The sequence below is a fragment of the Pelophylax lessonae genome, assembly GCF_965119305.1.
Source record: "Pelophylax lessonae genome assembly, chromosome: 1".
NCBI classification, from domain to species: domain Eukaryota; kingdom Metazoa; phylum Chordata; class Amphibia; order Anura; family Ranidae; genus Pelophylax; species Pelophylax lessonae.
The window spans coordinates 151,320,126-151,340,382 of NC_138768.1; the positions used below are offsets into that span (position 1 = coordinate 151,320,126).

The window sequence follows — 20,257 nt, forward strand, 5'->3', positions numbered from 1 at the left end:
CTCACCATGCCTCTCAGCAAATAGCTTGGGGTGTCTACTTTGCAAAATGGGGTCATTTGGGGGGTTTTGTGCTATCTTGAAATTTCAGGGCCTCCGAAACTGTGATGGGTAGTGAGGAGTAAAATCAAAAATTTACGCCATTAGAAAACCTAAAGATGGAGATTGATTTTCGGGGTCCCGTACACAGCTAGGCTCCCAAAAAGTCTCACATATGTGGTATCCCTGTACTCAGGAGAAGCAGCAGAATATAAGAATATATTTTGGGGTGTAATTACACATATACCCATGGCATGTGTGAGAAATTTATCTTTTAGTGACAACTTTGTGTTAAAAAAAAATTTTTTTTTTTTAGTCATTTTTCAAACACCTGTGACAAAAAAATTAAATATTCAATGAGCTCAACATGCCTCTCAGAACATTCCTTAGGATGTCTACTTTCCAAAAAGTGGTAATTTGGGGGGGTCTTGTACTGCCCTGCCATTTTAGCACTTCATGAATTGAGATAGGCAGTCAGAAATTAAACCTGCGTAAAATTTCAGTATTTACACCATAGTTTGTAGACGCTATAACTTTTGCGCAAACCAATAAAAATACGCTCATTGAATTTTTTTTTTTGTCAAAGACATGTAGCTAAATATATTTTGGCCAAAAAAAATGACATAAATTGAGTATATTGGATATTTTTTAAAAGACAAAGTTGAAAATGTCATTTTTTTGCAAAATTTTCGCTCTTTTTTTATTAATAACGCAAAAAATAAAAAGCGCAGAGGTGATCAAATACCACCAAAAGAAAGCTCTGTTTGTGGGAAAAAAAGGACGTAAATTTCGTTTGGGTACCACATTGCATGACCGCACAATTGTCAGTTAAAGTCGCACAGTGCCGAAGCACAAAAAGTGGCCTGGACGGAAGACAGCAAAATCCTCCGGTGGTAAAGTGGTTAACATTGCTTTTGTTATGTCAAGCGACCTGGGGCTACACAAGTCGCCTCACAAGTCATGCTAGTGTGAATGGGCTCTAATTGTTACTGGAAACATCTGTTCTTTTGTCTTGGGTTGCTTTACACCAGTTTATGTACATGGACCTCAGTGACGATACTGCACAGTTATGCCATGTTTGTTTTTTATTATTATTATTATTTCAGGTACTTGTATAGCGCTGTGTAACACCTGTTGGTGTTAGCGATTTGCTTTTACACGCTATGAGAAATAATATATTTTGACAGTATTGATTTTGCAAAGCTTTGTATGGTGTTTATATGGTTATTCTTTTACAGTTAAATCCCTCAAAGTTGGAAAAAAATGAAGATGTGCACACTAATTTAGCACACCTCTTAGGCTTACTTTCTGAATTAGTGGAGAAGATTTTTATGGCAGCTGAAATCCTTCCACCGTAAGTCGCCATTATTTGTGTGCATATGTTCCATCTTATTCAAGTTACTTATCTTAATTGTACAGTATAGGAGACAAGGTGAATTTTCATAGACCCTCGATTTTAGGCTGCTACTTTCAGGTAATTGAACATGCCCTTTTTGGGCATACTCCTATAACCCTGTCACACTTTGTGAGACCTCAGTTTTGCGCAGCATTTTGTTAGCCACATGGTGTTTTATACAGGTCCAGGGCTGCGGTCCATTCCTATAGTTCCCAAATCTTGAAGAATTTCTCGATTTGTTCTGGCATTAGTTCAGTCATTACTGTCTATATTCCAAAAGTGGACATGGAACTACATTAGGGATGCACCGAAATTAAAATTCTGGGCCGAAACCGAAAATGCAGAATGCCCTTGGCCGAAAACCATAACCGAAAATTACTTTTTCCCCCCAAATGATTTTAAAATAGAACAGGGGCATACGCCAGAAACGGGCAGCGACATACACCTGTAGCTGCCACCCTGTCGCAGTATATGTACTGTGACGGGTTGGCAAGTGGTTAATTTAATTACCAATGGTATTTGTATTATGCAGCATGAGGGGGTTAATGTATTGCCACTGCTGGTCACTGATGCATTAGTGACCGACCAGTGGCAGTTAATTAACCCCTTTGTGCTGCATTAGTGCAACCAGTGTCAGTGTTAATTAACACTGGTTGCACTGATACTGGTTGCACTAATGCAGCACAAAGGGGTTAATTAACTGCCACTGGTCGGTCACTAATGCATCAGTGACCAGCAGTGGCAATACATTAACCTCCTCATGCTGCATAATACAAATACCATTTGTAACCTCGACTCAGCACCACTAAACTACATTCCTTAGAAGAGGTAGACAGGGAAAACCTTGAAGTAGACCAGGTGTAATTAGAGAAGGCTGCAGAAGATTTCTTACCCAAACCTCCCATACACCTGATGCTCTGGCTTCACGTAATAGGCTTGCAAATGTAAATATGCTTGCTTCAGCACAAAAGCTTTGATATGGTTGCATTTGATTCTCCCCAGGCTTGCCAAGTCCCCCTAGGCTGCTCTGGGTACTAAGAAACCTGCAAAGCTTAAAAAAACATATCCTTATACAGGGCAGAGGCAAAGTATTCATAGACCCTGGGTTTAAAGCAGGGCACACACTGAAGAATACACTGTACAGATGCTGGTTTTCCAGCGTGTTTCTTTGACAAAATCTGATCATTAGACCAGCTTCTGTCAGACAGACTGCTGTACACACTAACAAAGTCATCCGGTTCCTGCTGTACCCAGCTTTAGGCTTGTACCTTCAGGTGAATAGACACTGACCAGCTTTCGAGGACCCCCTATAACCCTATTGCACTCCATAAACCCTCAGTTTTGTGCTAATGTCATAAAGTGATGGATTTCTTCTTGTTCACAGAAATCTCTTTTTTTTTAAGAGTTTTTTTTTTTATTATTTTATCTTCAATTTCTTAAATCAACTCCTCACTACATTCTAATGCCACCAAAAGAAGCAGTGCATCTGAATCCGTATAAATCTTGGGAGCTGTGACCCCATGCTGTCTCTAATATTACGTCATGCACTGGTTAGCTGCAGAGTGTTCTACAGGTGGAGGACCGGTCCAACCCTGTGGTACCCAGTTTCAGAAGATGCCTTTGAGAAAAATATAGGTTCACTTTGTTTCCTCTGCTGGTCCGATCATTAGGGCTTTGCCACGTGGGATAGCTTATTAGGGGTGAAAATGGAGAGAATATTGTGGTTGTTCATATGTATTGAGCTATTCTTTTACAGTACATTAATATGCTCCCAGATATTAGGTAGCAGCAGGAGGTTTGAAGAATGTGTCCATACTTCATATTGACGACCATAAGTAAGAAACCTAAGAATAGATGCTCAAAAGCTTTTTAAAAGTTTATAGAATCTGCATTTAATGATATGATAATGAGGCATTTTAGCCACTAGGAACTACTGAATTTAATTATTTTTCTTTAATGCTGTTTAATTTTTTACAGTACTTTGAGGTATATATATGGGTGCTTACAAAGATCTGTTCAACAAAAGTGGACTTCTAACACGACTATGAGAACCAGAGTTGTTAGGTAAGTAACTTAACTATATTACTGAAAATATACTATTGAAGGTAATATACCAGGCAGTAATCTTTTTCAGTAGATTAATAATGAAATCCTACATTAAAAAAAAAACTCTGGCAAGGCTCTGAGCATTCAAATATTTACATATACTTAGTCCTTCTCCAGGATAAAGTTAGCCCCCATTCCACCTCCCCCCCCCCCTTACTGGATTAGCGGTCCCTCACAACCAGATAGGATAGCAACAAGGGACCTGGACGCGGAGACTTAGGTGAACATATCTTGCTTCACTAGTTAAGAAAGATAGAAACTCATTCTGAGTGGATTAGGGAGGATTAGAAGGAAGGGTTTAGAGTTAACTCCTATTTTTCCCAGAGTGAGGCTTTAACGAGCAAGGAATGAGCTTTGAAACAAACACACACTGGCCTCACTAGCTGCAGGTACTGTGATGCAATTCATCCTCAACATTCAGAAGAATTGCACCGATGTTAGGTCTGGTCTGCTCCCCCTCTCTTGTTTATCTGCTCTGTGTGTATGTTAAAGACGACTGGCAGGCTGCCAAATCATTGCTGGTAGAGGGGAGCAGGGAACTGAGCTGCTGAATTACTCCACATCTTTGTTCCTATGAGCCTGAAAAACCCTTCCAGTTATTGCTTATATAATCTGTGATATCTGATAGAACAATACAATGGAGTAGGTGGGCTCAGATACAAATACTTTCTGAATTTCAGCTACTGAACTGCCTAAAATGAATCTAAATCCTCCAATCTTTAACAGCCATGGTTGCTGCCATCTTAGCCTCTGTTTGGTCTGCAGTTGTCCTGGTGCTGCACATGGGAGTTAGGATACCAGCCATTTTAGGGCTTGACAGTTTGGCTGAGCGCACAAGCAATTGGGACAGTTTTTCACGGCATGCCTTGAATGTAATTGTTTTTAAAGCCCGTTAAATCGATGATTTTAGTTCTACTTTAAAAGAGAAGCATGGCCAAGCTTCTGTTGGTTGCAGGAGTATATTTACTTCTGTTCTCCTGTAACCTAGAGTTAGCTTATAGCAGGCTATTCCTAGCTATCGGCTGATGGGGCAGAGCCATGCCAGACTCCGTAAGGATACAAAAATGTTGTTGCGATCTACCCCTTTACCTGAGTGATAACGGTCTCTGAGAGCCGGAGGCAGCAGTGCCTGCCCCTTCATGTTTCAGTGAGGGCTGGAGAGTCGAAGCAGAAATCGGTGACTGACAGTCTCCACCCTTCCCTTGGAGGAGACTGAGAACTGTGCCATCAGTGGTCATGTGATTTCCCAGTTCTCAAAGTAGGCATGACACAGCTGCAGCATGGAATGGAGTATGGATATTTTTTTAAGCCCGATCTTTAATAGTAACTTTCAAATTGCAAAGATAATACAGAAAGCATTTACAGGTCATGCCAGTAATAGGATCTATTTAATTAGGAGAAATCATGCTTTTCGTTTAGGAATGTTTTAAACATTTTTAATTGATGGTAATTTTCCACTGCCTTTTAAAATGGCATGATTTCAGCTAAAATATCTCAATGTCTCAGTTATTAAATTGTCATTTTCTACAACCACCCCCACTAATGTGCTTTCATGCACATTTCAACTTGTAGATATTAAACATCACCAAATGAAGAAAATCCATCCTCTGATGTGCACAATGTATTTCTGGTGCTTTTTGCTGTGTGAAATTAAGTACTACCATGATGTATGTTTGTTTTAAAGAAGCTTTCTCTATCGTTCATTGACAGACGCAGCTCCATATTCTTCTTAAACATTGGGTAATTGTGCCCCCTACAGGAGTAGGACACTAGGCAGGAAAAAACTTTACAATGCCTATGGGGCAGTCTCTGCCTATGGGGCAGTCTCTAAAGGCATACACCCAGTCACTCTGCTATAGGATTCAGTTTGTTTCTGCCTAGTTTAGGCGTAGGACCTAGTCTGGGATGTTGGTCTTAGCTTGTTTTTTTTTTTTTTATTTTAAAGGGAACCTTTGTTAACATTTTTTAGCTAGTTATGTTCCTGAGAGAACTGCAATCAACAGCCAGACTGGGTTTCGGGCTGGATATCCTAGATCCTTAAGGTTATAGCCTCGCGCTAGGCCTCGCCACGACAGAGCCCCAATGGACTGGGGCTGGCCTGCGAGTGAAACGCCTCACCAGGACGCACACGACCTAGTTTGGCCTGAGTCGCAGCGTGCCCTTTGGCCGTCAGTACCCCCCACCCCGAGTGGAGAGGTAGTCTGTCCAGAGTGGCGCCCACCCGATTGTCGTTGGTATGGTGAATAGTGTCGTCCACCCCCCCCCCAGCTCTTGCTGTCTCGGGGTGGACATGGGCCCCTCCTTGGGATGGTCGAACCCCCGGGTTCCCTTCCATTTCCCCCAGCTCCTCTAACAGTCACGGTGGTCTTTTGGCCCCAACCTACCCCATGCCCCCCCCCCTTCTCGGGGTTACGTAGGAGCTGGCTTTGTCGCTTGCTCCAGTAAGGGGGGTTGATGCGGTTGTTGCTGACCAAGCTGTCCGGATCGCACACGAGGGTCTTTGCGCAAGTTCATGGCTAGTGACTGGGGCAGGGATGTCCTTTGGGCTCCCTGCAGTGGTTATAAGCTTGGGGGAGCAGATGTTTTTTCATCCACGGGTTTGCGCCTCGTGTCTGGGTCGGGCCGAAAATTTTGTCCTAGGTGTTGTGGCATACTCGCAGGGTACCTGAACAAGCCGACTGAGTGACATGTTGGTTCCGGTATTGGCATTACTGTGACAGCGGGGGATTGCGGTACTAAGGTACCTGGATGATCTCCTCTTAAAAGCAGACTCCCACTCTGTTCTGGTGGGCGATTTGTCAATCACTGTACGGACTCTGCAAGAGTTCAGTTGGACCATCAATTTCGGAATTCTGCTCTGGTCCCAGCCTCCAAAATGGTTTATCTGGGACTGAATCTGGACTCAGCCTCTGCGAGGGTGTTTCTTCCCCTGGAAAAGCTGCAAAAGTTGCAGAGGGCGATTCGGTTGCTGTTGTTCAGCACTCTGTCCTCCATTGCTTACTCAAATGCGAGCTCTAGGCCTCATGGTGTTTACCTTCGGGGCAGTTCAGTTTGCTCAGTTCCACAAGAGACCTCTGCAAAGGGGTATTCTTGTCAAGTGGAACAAGGATCCAAAATCTTTGGACAGTCTGATTTGGCTGAGTCAAAACGAAGTGCTCTTCTGTGGTGGCTCCGTTCCTTGGCCCTGCGTCAAGGCAAGCCTTTTCTTCCATTGTATTGGACCAGGGTATCCACGGATGCCAGCCTGGGGGGGGGGGTGGGGGGTTTGCAGGGGTTTTCCAGTTCGGATTCAATCAGACAATGCCACGGCCGTGGTTTACGTCAATCATCAAGGGGGCACCAAGAGTGTCCTGGCAGCCCGGGAGGTGGCTGAGATCGTGATATAGGCAGAAAATTTTTTTCCAGCCCTCTCCGCCGTGCAAATACCCAGAGTGGAGAACAGGAAGGCGGATTACTTAAGTCGTTAGGTGTTTGATCAGGGGGAATGGTCCCTGCACCCGAGGTGTTTCACCTGTTGTGTGTCCCGTGGGGGACACCTGATGTAGACCTGTTAGTTTCTCAGCTCATTGAGAAGGTACAGAGGTTTTTAGCCAGGTCTTCTCTGGCCGACACCCACAGACACACTGGTGGCTCCTTGGGGTCAGTATCGGCTGATCTATGCATTTCCTCCGCTGAAACTTCTGCCGAGGCATCTGCGCTGAATAGAGGTGGAAGGTATTTCGGTCATTCTGGTGGCCCCAGACTAGCCTCGCTGGTCTTGGTATGCTGATCTGGTAAGGTTGGTCGCCGATGCTTCAAGGGCCGATCCATCCTGCTTTAGTCGCTGGCTTTCATGAAGTGGCTGTTGAAAGCCAGGTATTGAAGGATAGGGGTCTTTCTGACTCTTGATTCCTACACTGTTGAAGGCTAGAAAATCTACCTCCAGGAAGATTTATCATCGTACGTGGAAATCGTGCATCTCATGGTGTGAATCGATTTTAAGGTGCATCCACGCTCCTTTTCAGTGGCTAGGATATTGGCTTTCCTCCAAAGAGGGATTGAGCAGTGGTTGGCCTTGGGTACTATTATAGGCCAAGTGTCTGCTTTGGCGGTGTTTTTTCAACGCCCTTTAGCTACGCATTCTTTGATTCGCACTTTTATCCAGGGAGTTTGTCATGTAGCTCCCCTGATAAGGTCCCTGTTACCTCCGTGGGATCTAAACTTGGTCCTCTCTGTTCTTCAAAAACCTCCCTTTGAAAACTTAGGGAGATTCCTCTGCTTACACGGTCACAGAAGTTAGCCCTTTTGGTGGCTATTACCTCTGCCCGCAGAGTATCTGAATTGGCAGCGCTGTCCTGCCGTTCTCCTTCTCTGGTGGTCCACAGAGATTAAGTGATACTTCGACCTGATTAGTCGATTCTTCCTGAGGTGGTTTCTGATTTCCATTGAATGAAGACATTGTGCTGCCTTCCCTCTGTCCTAAGCCCAAGCATCCCAAGGAAATTGTCTTGCATTCTTTGGCTCAGGCAATTAGGGTTTGCCTGGCGGTTACTGAGTCTTTCAGGAAATCAGACTCTCCTTTTGTCCTCACGGAAGGACCTCGGAAGGGATTGGCTGCGTCTGCTGCGACCATATCCAGATGGATCAGGCAGACATGGGTACAGGCGTATTCACTGAAGTCAGGTTCCACCTTTCCCTTTGAAGGCACATTCTGCTAGGGCACTGAGTGCCTCTTGGGCCCTTCTCCATCAGGCGTCAGTAATACAAGTTTGCAAGGTGGCAATTTGGTCGTCTGTGCACACGTTCACTAAATTCTACAAAGTAGATGTGTTGGCATCCTCAAATGCTTTTGGCTGCAAGGTTTTGCAGGCTGCTGTTTGAAAGAGCATTTTTTTCTCTTTGAGGGTGTATGTTTCTAGATGAGTTCCGGTTGTTCCTGGTTGAGCTCCATGCTACCTGCTTGACTAAGTTTAGCCTTTGGGAAATTACGTTCTTTCTCTGCGTTGTTTTCCCACCCCTCATGCAAATACTGCTTTGGGACATCCCAATGGTTAAGAAGAATATGGAGCTGCGTCTGTCAATGAATGATAGAGAAAACTGGATTGTTGACTTACCGTAAAATCCTGTTCTCTGAAGTTCATTGACAGACGCAGCACCCGTCCCTCTATTTTTGAGTGGGTTGGGGTTCTTTTTACTTCTGACACTGCTTGCAACCAAACTGAATCCTATAGCAGAGTGAGTGGGTGTATGCCTTCAGGGACTGCCCCATAGGCGTGGTAACGTTTTTTTTTTTTTTTGTTTTTTTTTTTGTTTTTTTTTCCTGCCTAGTGTCCTAGGAATTCAGATTTTGTTGGGTTATAGTGTCGCCTTCAGGAGGATTGGACACTGGTGAGCAACAAAACCCCTCCTTTTTAGCATGCCTCAATTTTTCTAATATCCAGAGCAAATGGAATTATTTTCTCTTTGGTTCAACTGACACAGCGCTCCATTATTCCTGACTATAGGGTTATATCGCATTTTGAAGGAGTAGGACTAGGCCGAACAAAAAAAAAAACCCCCAACAAAACTTTGCTATGCCCTTGGGCCATCCTCGGCTGGTGTATAACCCCCTCTTTGCTATAGATATTCAGTTTTTCTGTCTAGTCAGGAGTAAAGACGTAGGCTCGCTGCTGGAATCTTTTGGTCCTAGAAATTTTTGCTTTTTCTCCTTCCATGAATCTCCATTATTGTTTTTTTTTTTCTCGGGAGATCTGCAATCAACTAATGGGCTGGATAATCTAGATCCTGTGGTCTCCCCAGTCCGGCTAGCGAGTGCGCTCAGACCAGAGCTACACACTAGGTCAGCCGCGATATAACCTCAACGGACAGAGGCTGGCCCGCAAGTTTAACGTCTTGCAGGGTCGCATATGACTGGGCAATGGTCCAAGTCGCAGCATCCCCCTGGCTGACAGCCTCCCACATTCCCCCCTCTCCTCCTTTGTGTGGGGTGGGGTGGACGCGGGTACCTCGAAGGATGGTCGGACCTGCCTGCAGATTCCCTGCTCCCATCTTAATACTTTCCCCCATATCCCTTCCATCCCCCCTCTGTGAATGCATGTGGTGGTGAATGCACTGCCTTAACAAGTATGGGCTGCAGTACCTGGGGTCTGGTGGCGGTCCCAGTGCAGAGGGGGCAGTGTAGACTCCTGTGGGATTTCTCAAGTCTGCCAGCATTTATCAGCGTTCAGTGAGCATTTTCCCTTGGTTTGATCTTCGGCTGGCGGCCATGTTTATGTGGTCTGTGACGTCACGGCGACCATGTTTTGATGGTCTGTGACATCACAGTAGCCATTTTCCTATCGTCCGGCGTAATGTTTGAAACAGCTGGAGCTGCGCGGCGGTGCCTGGGCTCCAGGCCTTCCTCTTCCTTCTTCCAGGTATAGGAACTGCTAGCACACATGGTGAGCTGCTGGGTCCGAGCATATGGCACTCCTCCCGCTGGTAGTAATGAGTTGTTGGGGGTCTCTTTCTCTCTGCTAGCAAGTGCCGTGTGTGTGTATGAGAAGAGGTGGGGGTCCATAGCTATGCCAATACTTTCTTGTTGCTGTGGGGTCTCCCTCATCCTTTGAAGCCTCAGGGTCACATATCCCCCGCTGACCCCCTCATGGAGGCGCCAGGTCCCTCTGAACCCCAGCTCCTCATTGATGAGTTACTGCGGTTCTACAGTCCTTGATATCCCTGGTCCGCCTTCTTAAGTCTGGTGCCACCGTGGATGTGGCCCATCCGGTGGGACTTGACATCACGCTCCCTGATCCGCCTGATAGCAAGGATGATTCCTCCACAATCGCAGCAGTGTATGAGAAAAGGCTGGTGGACGCGTTTGTTACTGCAGTTCGTGAGACTTTAAAAATGGAGGCTGTGGCTAATGTGGCCACGGACATGGCTGTCACTTTTGGTACACACAACATGCCTCATACAGCTAGGGTGTTTCCTTATCTTCTCTATTTTTTCAGATTTGTCTGTAAGGAGTGGGGGCAACCAAAGCAACCCTTTGTGGTTCCCAAACGTTTTGCAGTACATTATTCTTTTGAGGAATCCCTTTTAAAAAAGTGGAACAAACCACCGGTGTTGGACTCTCCTGTTTCCAGGTTGAATAAATCGACCATGATCTAGTAGAGGATTCCCCGTCCTTTAAAGACCCAGCCGATAGGAAAGTGGAGTCGGTGGCACGGAGTATGTTTACTGTGGCAGGTTTGGCATTGTGACCGGTCCTGGCCTTGGCCCTGGTTTCTCAGACCCTAACTGAATGGGTCAAACCTTTGCGCCAAAGTCTTGGGAACGAGCAGGTTCTCTCTGCTTACATTGATCTGGCAGACCAGTTGGTCCAGGGGCTGCAGGTTATTTGTGACACAGCTTTGGATGCGGCTCCCATGCTGTCCAAGCTCTGTTTCACCGGTAGTAATTAGGCGCGTGCTATGGCTTAAAAATTCGTATGCAGACCAAACCTTCAAGAAAGCCCTCATCGATCTGCCCTTTCAAGGAAATCACCTGTTTAGGGCTACTCTGGGTGACATCATTAAGGGTCTCACGTGGGGAAGAGTACCTTCATGCCACAGTCTAGAAAAGGGAAAAAGTATAGTTGCAAACGTGGGCCCTCTTTCTCATCTCATAAAAAAATGATTTTGTGCTTTCGGGACTGCAGTTAAGGGAAATAGATCTTTTCAAGTCTTCCCCAGGAGGTTCCAAGCAACCTTGGTCTGGTAAATCTAGAGCTGGCATCTCCAGACCTGCAGACAAGACCCCCTTCAGCATGAAGGTCTGCTTTAACTGGGGTGGGGGGGACATCTTCACTGGTTTCCGGCCTCAAGGGTCTCCTTCATGAGCATCAAGGGGATCCATGAAATGATTCTTTTAGGGGTACCAAAGAAGAAGGGCAGAGTTTCTCCATTTGGGATTTAGAGGCCTTGAGTCTCCTTGTGTGGATAGAATTCCTGCAAAGGTTCAGGTGATGTCCAAACTACAGAAGGTGCCCCCTATCCCCGTCCAGGGAAATGGAATCACCTGGGTCTGACTCTGGATTTAATGTTGACCAGGGTGGTCCTTCTTCTGGTCAAACTTCAGGAACCACAGGTCGTGATTCGCTGGCTGCTGTAACCATACAGGTTCTGGGCCCGGTGGTATCCACCTTCAAGGCAGTTCCATTTGCACAGGCCTGCACGTGGCTCCTTCAACAGGGTCAGTCCAGCAAGAAGATACCAAGGTTCGTGGCAAAATCACAGGTTCCTCTGGTAGAAGCCGCAGTCGTCCTAGTGCCACTGTGGGGCCAATACCCTCCTCTTCTCGAGCTTCTTCCACGCTTCCTACGAAGGATCGAGGATGAAGGTCTTCTGGTCATTCGAAGACCCTCGGGGGCTATCTCTGAGAGGACCAGTTGTCCCAAGGGCTGAGCTTCCATCCTGCTTTACAGTCGTTGGTTATGAGGGCTGGTCTGTTGAAAGGCTGGTACTGAGGGATAGAGGTTTGTCTGGATCGGTGGTCCCTACTACGTTGAAGGCAAAGAAGTCGACTTCTAGCAAGATATACCATTGTACGTGGAAAGCATACAATTCTTGGTGTGTCGATTGGCGCTCATCCTCGCTCCTTTTCTGTGGCTCGGATCTTGGCCTTTCTTTAACGGTGCAGTGAGCAGAAGTTGACCTTGTGTACAAGCAAAGGTCAAGTGTCTGCCTTAGCAATCTTCTTTTAGCGATTCTGGGCCTTCCATCATCAAACGTCAATATCTTAGGTCATGTAAGGCGGCTACTTGGTCGTCTGTGCATACTTTCACCAAATTCTACAAAGTAGATTTCTCTTTCGTTCATTGACGCTGCTTCTCCATTATTCAGAACCACAGGGTTATATTGCCTCCTACAGGAGTAGGACACTAGGCAAAAAAAAACTTGGCTACACCTATGGGCAGTCCTAGTGTCCTAGGTGGTGAACTCCCCCCCCCTCTATTCTATAGGTCTTCAGTTTTTCTTTTTTTCTGCCTAGTCAACAGTAAGGACCTAGTTCCCTGCTGGAATCTTTGGTCCTGGCACATTTTTTCTTTTTTTAATGGAGTTTTGATTCTCCTGTTCTTTTTTTTTTTTTTTTTTTTTCTTGTGAGCTCTACAATCAACGGCCAGTCTGGCCAGCTAGCCCCGGGCGCTGATAGTCTGCGTCACGGTGTTACCTTGACCAACAGCGCCCCCCCCCACACACACACACACACACACACACACACACACACACACACACACACACACACTTTGGTGGCAAGGAGGTAATGTCTTGGGAGTATTACTTGCACACTTTCGCTGGATCTGTAAGTACAGGGCCCCCCCCCCTCTCATACCTCGCTCCCCCTCCCTGTAGGGGTGGTCTGATTTGCCGGCAGCTATTGCCGCCATTATTCTATAGGGCACCCACCCTTCCCAGTGGTAGGGAAGCATCAGGGTATCCTGCTTGCGGGACTCCCGCAATGCAACAATTTTTTGCGACCTCCCTTGGAGGGGCTTCGGAGGGCGACCCCCCTTTTTGCGGGGTTCAGTCGGCGGCTCCTTCGTGGGCCCTTGGTCGGTGCCCCCTTTCACGGATCTCCTTCGATAGCCCCTCCTGATTTTTTTTTTTTATGTTTTCTGGGTGAGCTGGCGCTTGGGCATAAGACTAGTAAATATCGCCCTCCCCTGCTTCATCTGATTTTTAGATTTGGCTATGTTGCTGCGGACGTGGTCCAGCCTGCAGGGTTTGTAGCCACGCACCCTGTTCTATCAAATAGTGAGGATGATTCCTCCACTCCTGTGGCTGCGCACGAGAAGGCGCTGGTTGCCGCACTAATTGCATCTGTACAGGAATCTTTGAAGGTAAAGGATGCAGCTAAAGCTGCTGCGGAGGTGGCCTTCCTCTTTGGCACCCACAAGCTGCTTTGTGCGGCAGGTGTTCCTATAGCCATCCTGTTTTGACGGGTTTGTCTATAGAGATTGTGAGTGTCCAAAACGCCTCTTTGTGGTTTCCTAAACACTTTGCTGTGAGATACCCCTTTGAAGAGTCACCTCTCATGAGGTGGACTGTCCCACCAGTGGTGGATCCCCCTGTCTCCAGGTTGAACAAGGTAACCATGATTCCAGTAGAGGAATCTACGGTTTTTAAAGATCCGGCTGACGGGAAGGCAGAGTCTATGGCCTGCAATATGTTCTCTATGGTCGACGCTGTGGCCAGTCCTGGCCATTACCCTGGTGTCGCAAACACTAACTTAGTGAGCTAAACTTTTGCGCTGCAATCTATAGGGTGAGCACATTCCTCCTGCCCTTACTGAGCTGGCGGACCAGTTGGTCTAGGGGCTGCAGTTTGTCTGCAATGCCTTTTTGGACACTGCTCCCCTGATTTCTAAGCTATCTGTTTCGGCAGTGGTGCTTAGGTGGAAATTGTGGCTTAAGTGTTGGTCTAAGTACCAAACTTCTAAAAAAGCTTTGACTGATTTACCCTTTCAAGGCAATTGTCTATTTGGGGCTACCCTGGATGACATCATTAGGAGTTTCACAGGGGGGGGGGGGGGGGAAGAGTACCCTTCTTCCACAGTCTGGGAAGGCAGAAGAACCTCGTCGCAGACCTCGTCGGCCCATTTTTCTCGGCTCAGAAGTTCTTTCATCCCTCAAGGTCCACTGACAAGGTTTTTAAACCTTTTTAAGATTTCCTCGGGAGGTTCCATGCGGGCTTGGTCTGGCAAGCCGAGAGTGGAATTCTCTAGACCCGCAGACAAGGCTCTTTCAGCATGAAGGTGCACTCTCACCCGTGCCTGGGGTGGGGGGAGGGGGGGATATCTTTGCTGGTTTCTGGGTCTTTGGACCTCCTTGGTAAATGGGTCCACAAAGTGATACTGTCTGGTTACAAGATAGTTTTGTTCTTGCCCTCCGGAAATGTTCTTTATCCAAGACCTTTTGCAGGCTCTCTCGGTGAATGACCTGTTGCTTCAGGGTGTGATTGTCCCAGTTCCGGTATCGAAACGGTTTCAGGGTTTTTATTCAAACCTGTTCACGGTCCCACAGAAGGACAAGGTAAGTCTGATCCTGGACCTCAAGGCCCTGAACTTCTTGTGAGGGTACGGATATTCAGAATGGAGTCCATTCGCACGGTGGTGACATCCCTACATCAGGGGGATTTTCTTGTCTCTATCAACAGTGAGGATGCTTACCTGCACATTCCAATATGTGCCTGACACCAGCGCTTTCTCTATTTTTGCTCTGGCTGTGGGACAGGAGTATTACCAGTTTGTGGCGTTACCCTTTGGTCTCGCCTCGACTCCTCCGGTCTTCACAAAAGTGTTGGCCCCAGTTCTGACATTGATACGTCAGCAAGGGATTGTGGTGCTGGGTTGCCTAGATGACCTCTACGAGCAGAGTCCTCTGCTGCCCTGATGGATGATGTGGAGTTCACTATACAGACCCTGACAGATTTCAGTTGACTTCTAAAATACCAAGAGTCTGCTCTGATTCCATCCAGGAAATTGGATTATCTGGGTCTGACTCTGGTTTCATCCTTCCTCTGGATAAGCTCCAGAAGTTGCATGCTGCGATTCACCTACAGCAGGTGGTCCTCCCTCCAAATTTGCATGCTGGTGCTGGACCAGATGGTGTCTACGTTCGAGGCGGTTCCATTTGCACAGTTCCATACGAGGTCCCTTCACAGGGGGATCCTGGTAAAATGGCACAGGTGGTCTCTGGACAATCTGATTTGGCTGAGCAGGGAAACCAGGGGGTCTCTGGTCTGGTGGCTTCGCTTTCCGGCTGTTTGGCAGGGCAATTCCTTCTCCCCTTGTATTGGACAGTGGTCCCGGGTGGGGAGGTGTCCTGAGACTGAGCTCCGCTTAGGGTTCCTGGACGCTAAAACAGTCCAGACTGCCGATCAATGTCTTGGAAATTTGGGCATTGTGCCTGGATCACTGGACGGAACAACTCCGGGGGCTTTCTAGTGCAGGTCCTGTCAGACAATGCAGCGGTGGTGTCTTATGTCAATCACCAGGGTGGAACAAAGAGTGTGTTGGCGTTACATTCCTGCCCTCTCCGCCGTACACATTCTAGGAATGGAAAACTGGCAGGCGGACTATCCTAGTCAGAAGGCGTTGGACCAAGGGGAGTGGTTCCTTCATCCGGATGTGTTTCATCAGATATGTCTCCGGTGGAGCATCCCCGAGGTGGATCAGTTGGTGTCCCGGCTCAACAAAAAGGTACAGAGGTTTGTGGCAAGGTCACGGGATCCTTTGGCGGATGCCACAGAAGCTCTGATGGCCCAGTGGGGGGGGGGGGGGGCAGTATGGTCTCATTTATGTTTTTCCTCTTCTCCAGCTTATGCCGTGGCCTTTGCGCAGATTCGAGGCCGAGGGGATTCCGGTCATTTTAGTGGCTCCGGACTGGCCTCGTCAGTCTTGGTACCTGGTGCGATGGGTTGCCGACGTCCCTTGGAGACTGCCTCTCAGGGAGGGTCTACTATCCCAAGGGCCGATCTTCCATCCTGCTTTACAGTTGCTGGCTTTGATGGCCTGGCTGTTGAAAGCTCACCCTTGTTCCTTTTCGGTCGCTTGGGTTTTGACCTTCAACAAGGTGTTGAGCAGAAATTCACCTTGAGTACCATCAAGGGCCAGGTGTCAGCCTTAGCGTTCTTCTTTCAGTGACCCCTGGCCACGCACCCCCTGGTGTGTACCTTTATTCAAGGGGTTCAACATCTGACTCCACTGGTGCGGTCTGTGATCTTAACTTGGTGCTTTAAGTTCTCCAGAAGCCTCCCTTTGAAAATATTTGCGAAATTCCCCTGCTTACACTGTCCTAGAAGGTGGCCTTTTTTTGTGGCTATCACTTCTGCTCGCAGGGTGTTAGAGCTGTCAGCGTTATCTTGTCATACCCCCTATTTGGTGGTCCACAGAGATAAGGTGGTTCTTCGCCAATATCCGTCCCTTCTTAAGGTAGTCTCTGATTTTCATTTGAATGAAGACATTGTGTTACCTACTGTGTCCCAGGCCTAAACATCCTAAGTAATTTGCTTTGCATGCCTTGGATGTGGTTTGGGCGATTCAGGTGTATTTGGCAGCCATGGAGTCTTTTCGGAGGTCAGACTCACTGTTTGTGATCATAGACGGGCCAAGAAAAGGGTTGTCTGCTTCTTCTGCGAACCATTTTTAGGTGGATCGGACAGACAGTGACTCAGGCCTATTCTATCAAGAATCCGATTCCTCCGTTCCCTGTAACGGCGCACTTTACTCGGGCGCTTAGTGCTTCTTTGGCCTTCTGTTGTCAGGCGTCGGTGGCGCAGGTTTGCAAGGCGGCCACTTGGTTGTCAGTAAACGCTTTCACTAAATTCCACAAAGTGGATGTGTTGGCATCTGCGGATGCAAAATTTTGCAGGCTGCTGTTTTGAGGGTCTTTTCCCTCTTTGGGGTGTATTCTTCCGGTTGGGCTCCAGTTTACCTGGTTGGCTATTGTGTTGAGCCTTTTTTTTTTTCTTTTTTTGTTCTCCCACCCCATAATGTTTGGCACTGCTTTGGGGGGTCCCTGTGGTTCGTTCATTGACGGACACAGCTCCTGGTATTCCTAACCATTGGGTTATACTGCCCCCTACAGGGGTAGGACACTAGTCAGAAAAAAATTCTGGCTACACCCATGGGCAGTGCCAGAGGGTATACTCCCTCTCTATGCTTTTTTTTTTTTTTTTTCCCTGCCTAGTGAGGAGTAAGGACCTAGTTCCTTGCTAGGAATTTTGGTCATGGCAAAACTTTTTTTTTTTTTTTTTTTTTAAGATATGTTTTTTTTTTCTAGATATGTTTTTTTTTTTCTCCTGGATTTTTCCTGTGAGATCTACAATCAACTGCTGGACTGGGCGACAGGCTGGATAATCTAGATCCAGTAGTCACCCCAGTCTGGCCAGTGAGCGCATGCAGACCTCAGCTCCGCCGCGACATATCCCCACTGGACGGAAGGCTGAGGCTGTGGCCTGCAATATATACACTCTCTGGCTGGTTCGGCAATGAGGCTGGTATTCTATATTGCCCTAGTGTCGCAAACTCTGACCGAGTGGGCTAAGCTCTTACGCAGTGATCTGGAGGGGGAACCGCTCCCCCTTGCCTTTGCCGAGCTGGTGGAACAGCTGGTCTAGGGGCTGCAGTTTATCTGTGATTCCTCTCTGGATGCCACTCTCTCTGTTTTGGCAGTGGTCCTTCAGCATGTTTTTTGGTTCAAGTGCTGGTCTGCGGATCAGACTTCTAAAAAGGCCTTGACTCCTTTTCCTTTTCATGGAGATGACCTGTTTGGAGCTACCCTGGATGACATCATTAAAGGTCTCACCGGGGGGGGGGGGGGGAGAGTACTTTTCTTCCGCAGGCTACTAAGAGCAAGGAACCTCGTCGTAGACGTGGGCCTTCCTTCTCAGCTCATACGTTCTTTCATCCCTCAGGGTCGACTGACAAGGGCTCAAAGCCTTTCAGGGCTTCTTCAGGAATCTTCAGGATCCAAATGAACCTGCTCTGGCAAGCCAAGATCGGGCTTCTCCAGACCCATGGACAAGAGTCCCGTATCAGGGGTGGGGGGGACATCTTTGCTAGTTTCCAGATCCTTGGACTTCCCTGGTGAAAGACAAGCGAGTCCACGAAGTCAATCGGTCAGACTAAAAGTTAGTTTCGCTCTTGTCCCCCAGCAAGGTTTTTTCCTTCCGACTTGCTTACAGGGCCTGTCCCTGTTCCTTCAAGGGATGATTGTCCCGGTTCCGACTTTAGAAGGTTTTCAGGGTTTTTACTCAAACCTGTTTCCAGTCTTCCAGGAAGGAAGGAAAAGTGCATCCAATCCTGGACCTCAAGGCGCTAAACTGCTTTGTGCGGGTACAGAAGTTCAGAATGGAATCCATTCAAATGGTGGTGGCATCACTGCATCAGGGAGATTTCCTCGCCTCTATCGAGATCAAGGATGCCTACCTTCACATTCCAATATGTGCCAGACACCAGCGTTTTCTCTGCTCAGCTGTCTTTCCGGTGGAAATATATGGAAAAAGGTGCGCTGCTATGGTAAAGTGAACGTCATCTGATGTAAAAATGTGAATTTCTGCTCCCACCGTGTTCAAGTACTCATACACTTGAAACAATCAATGTGTAAATGTGATGGTGGTGCGCTATTCATATGTAGGTGCTATGTAAATATTCATCTTAAAAGATAAATATATTATTAAATATAAGTGTCTATTCTTAACAGTAAACTAAAACGAACACCATAAATAATTCAATAATGGCAAGTGGTCACTAGGAAAAACAAAGCATCTCCTCGCTAAGCCTTGGCCTTTAATCTGACAATCCGTATCCGGCCCGCTCTGGAGACCAAGCAACGCCATGGTGTACTCCCCATGGTACACATCACCCCGCTCTATGTTGCACTGGATACTGCTCGTTGGGTCCTGTTTGGACATTTTTTTTTTTACATGTCTATGTTCTGTCCTTCCTCCCTACCCCGGGATGATACAGGCTTCACCTGGTCATGTTCAACTATACCCACACTACTCCGCAACTTTCAGACTTAGCCTTATTGTTTCAGTGGCTGTACAACTTGAGGTCTGTCCCGTGTTATGGATCTGTTTAACCCCAGAAACAATTAAATTCTGACTCCCCACCTTCAGACCACCTGCCACATTCCACTGGCAATGGAAGCAAACTTCTATTTCTGCCCAGCTGCCTCAACGATACTTTGGTCCAACTCCTCACCTTTACTCTCTACCAGCACGTGAACCACATCCCGCTATCACGACTCCAACATTTGGATCAACACATCCATTACTACATTGATTCTGTAAACCAAAATGGGTCTTAAATTCTTATTAATGCCAGGGGCCTGAACCACCCCGCAAAGAAACGGTCCCTATGGAAAGAAGCCCTCAACGGCCACGCAGATGTGATTGCAGTACATGAAACCCACTTCCATAGAGACGCTACGCCCCACTTTTCTCATAAATTTTTCCCACATACTTTTCTAGCTTCAGCTCAAGCCAAGAAGAGAGGAGTCCTATTAGCAGCGAGAGACAATGTTTCTTTCTCCTTATCCGAAGAATACACGGACACTGAAGGTAGATATATTATTCTCATATGCTCTATTGATAATGTTTTTTACACCTTGGTCAATGTATACTGCCCAAACTCCCGCCAACTGAAATTCATGCACAAATTGGTGAATACGATTAATAAGGTGCGCCAGGGAAACCTGATCATATGTGGAGATCTCAATTTGGTGGCGGACCACATCATGGACACATCCTCCTCACATAGACCAAATTCACCATCCCTGAAAAATCTTCTCCACTCAGAGGACCTCCACGATGTGTGGCACTACCAACATGCCAACGAGTGGGATTAAACATATTTTTCCCCCTGCCACAATTCGTATTCCCGGATCGAGATGTTCCTAGTGGACAAATTTACGTTACGAGTGTCAGCCTCCACTATAGCGGACATAACTTGGTCTGATCATGCTGTCATCTCTATTACACTACTAGACTCCCAATCTAACCCACGCATTAAAATATGGCGATGCAACAATGCCATTCTCCAAAAACCTGAATTCCAAAAGCACATTAATGACAAACTCACAGAATTTTTCCTCCACAATGATATTCCAGAAACTGACCCATTTGTTGTATGGAACGCACACAAGGCATATGTTAGAGGCGTTCTGATAGAATTAGGATCCAGAGCCAAAAAACTATATAATGCCACCTTAG

The 20,257-nt window shown here is 46.9% G+C and overlaps 1 protein-coding gene across 4 annotated transcripts in view; it reads left to right on the forward strand.

Moving 5' to 3' along the window:
- Nucleotides 1-20,257, forward strand: part of RASA1 (RAS p21 protein activator 1) — a 371,358-nt gene that overhangs the window by 279,867 nt on the left and 71,234 nt on the right. For all 4 annotated transcript variants that reach the window (XM_082265664.1, XM_082265665.1, XM_082265666.1 and 1 more), the window contains exons 19-20: nt 1,275-1,390; nt 3,410-3,496. In XM_082265664.1, the coding sequence (XP_082121790.1) occupies nt 1,275-1,390; nt 3,410-3,496 (203 nt within the window). The remainder of the gene's footprint in view (nt 1-1,274; nt 1,391-3,409; nt 3,497-20,257) is intronic.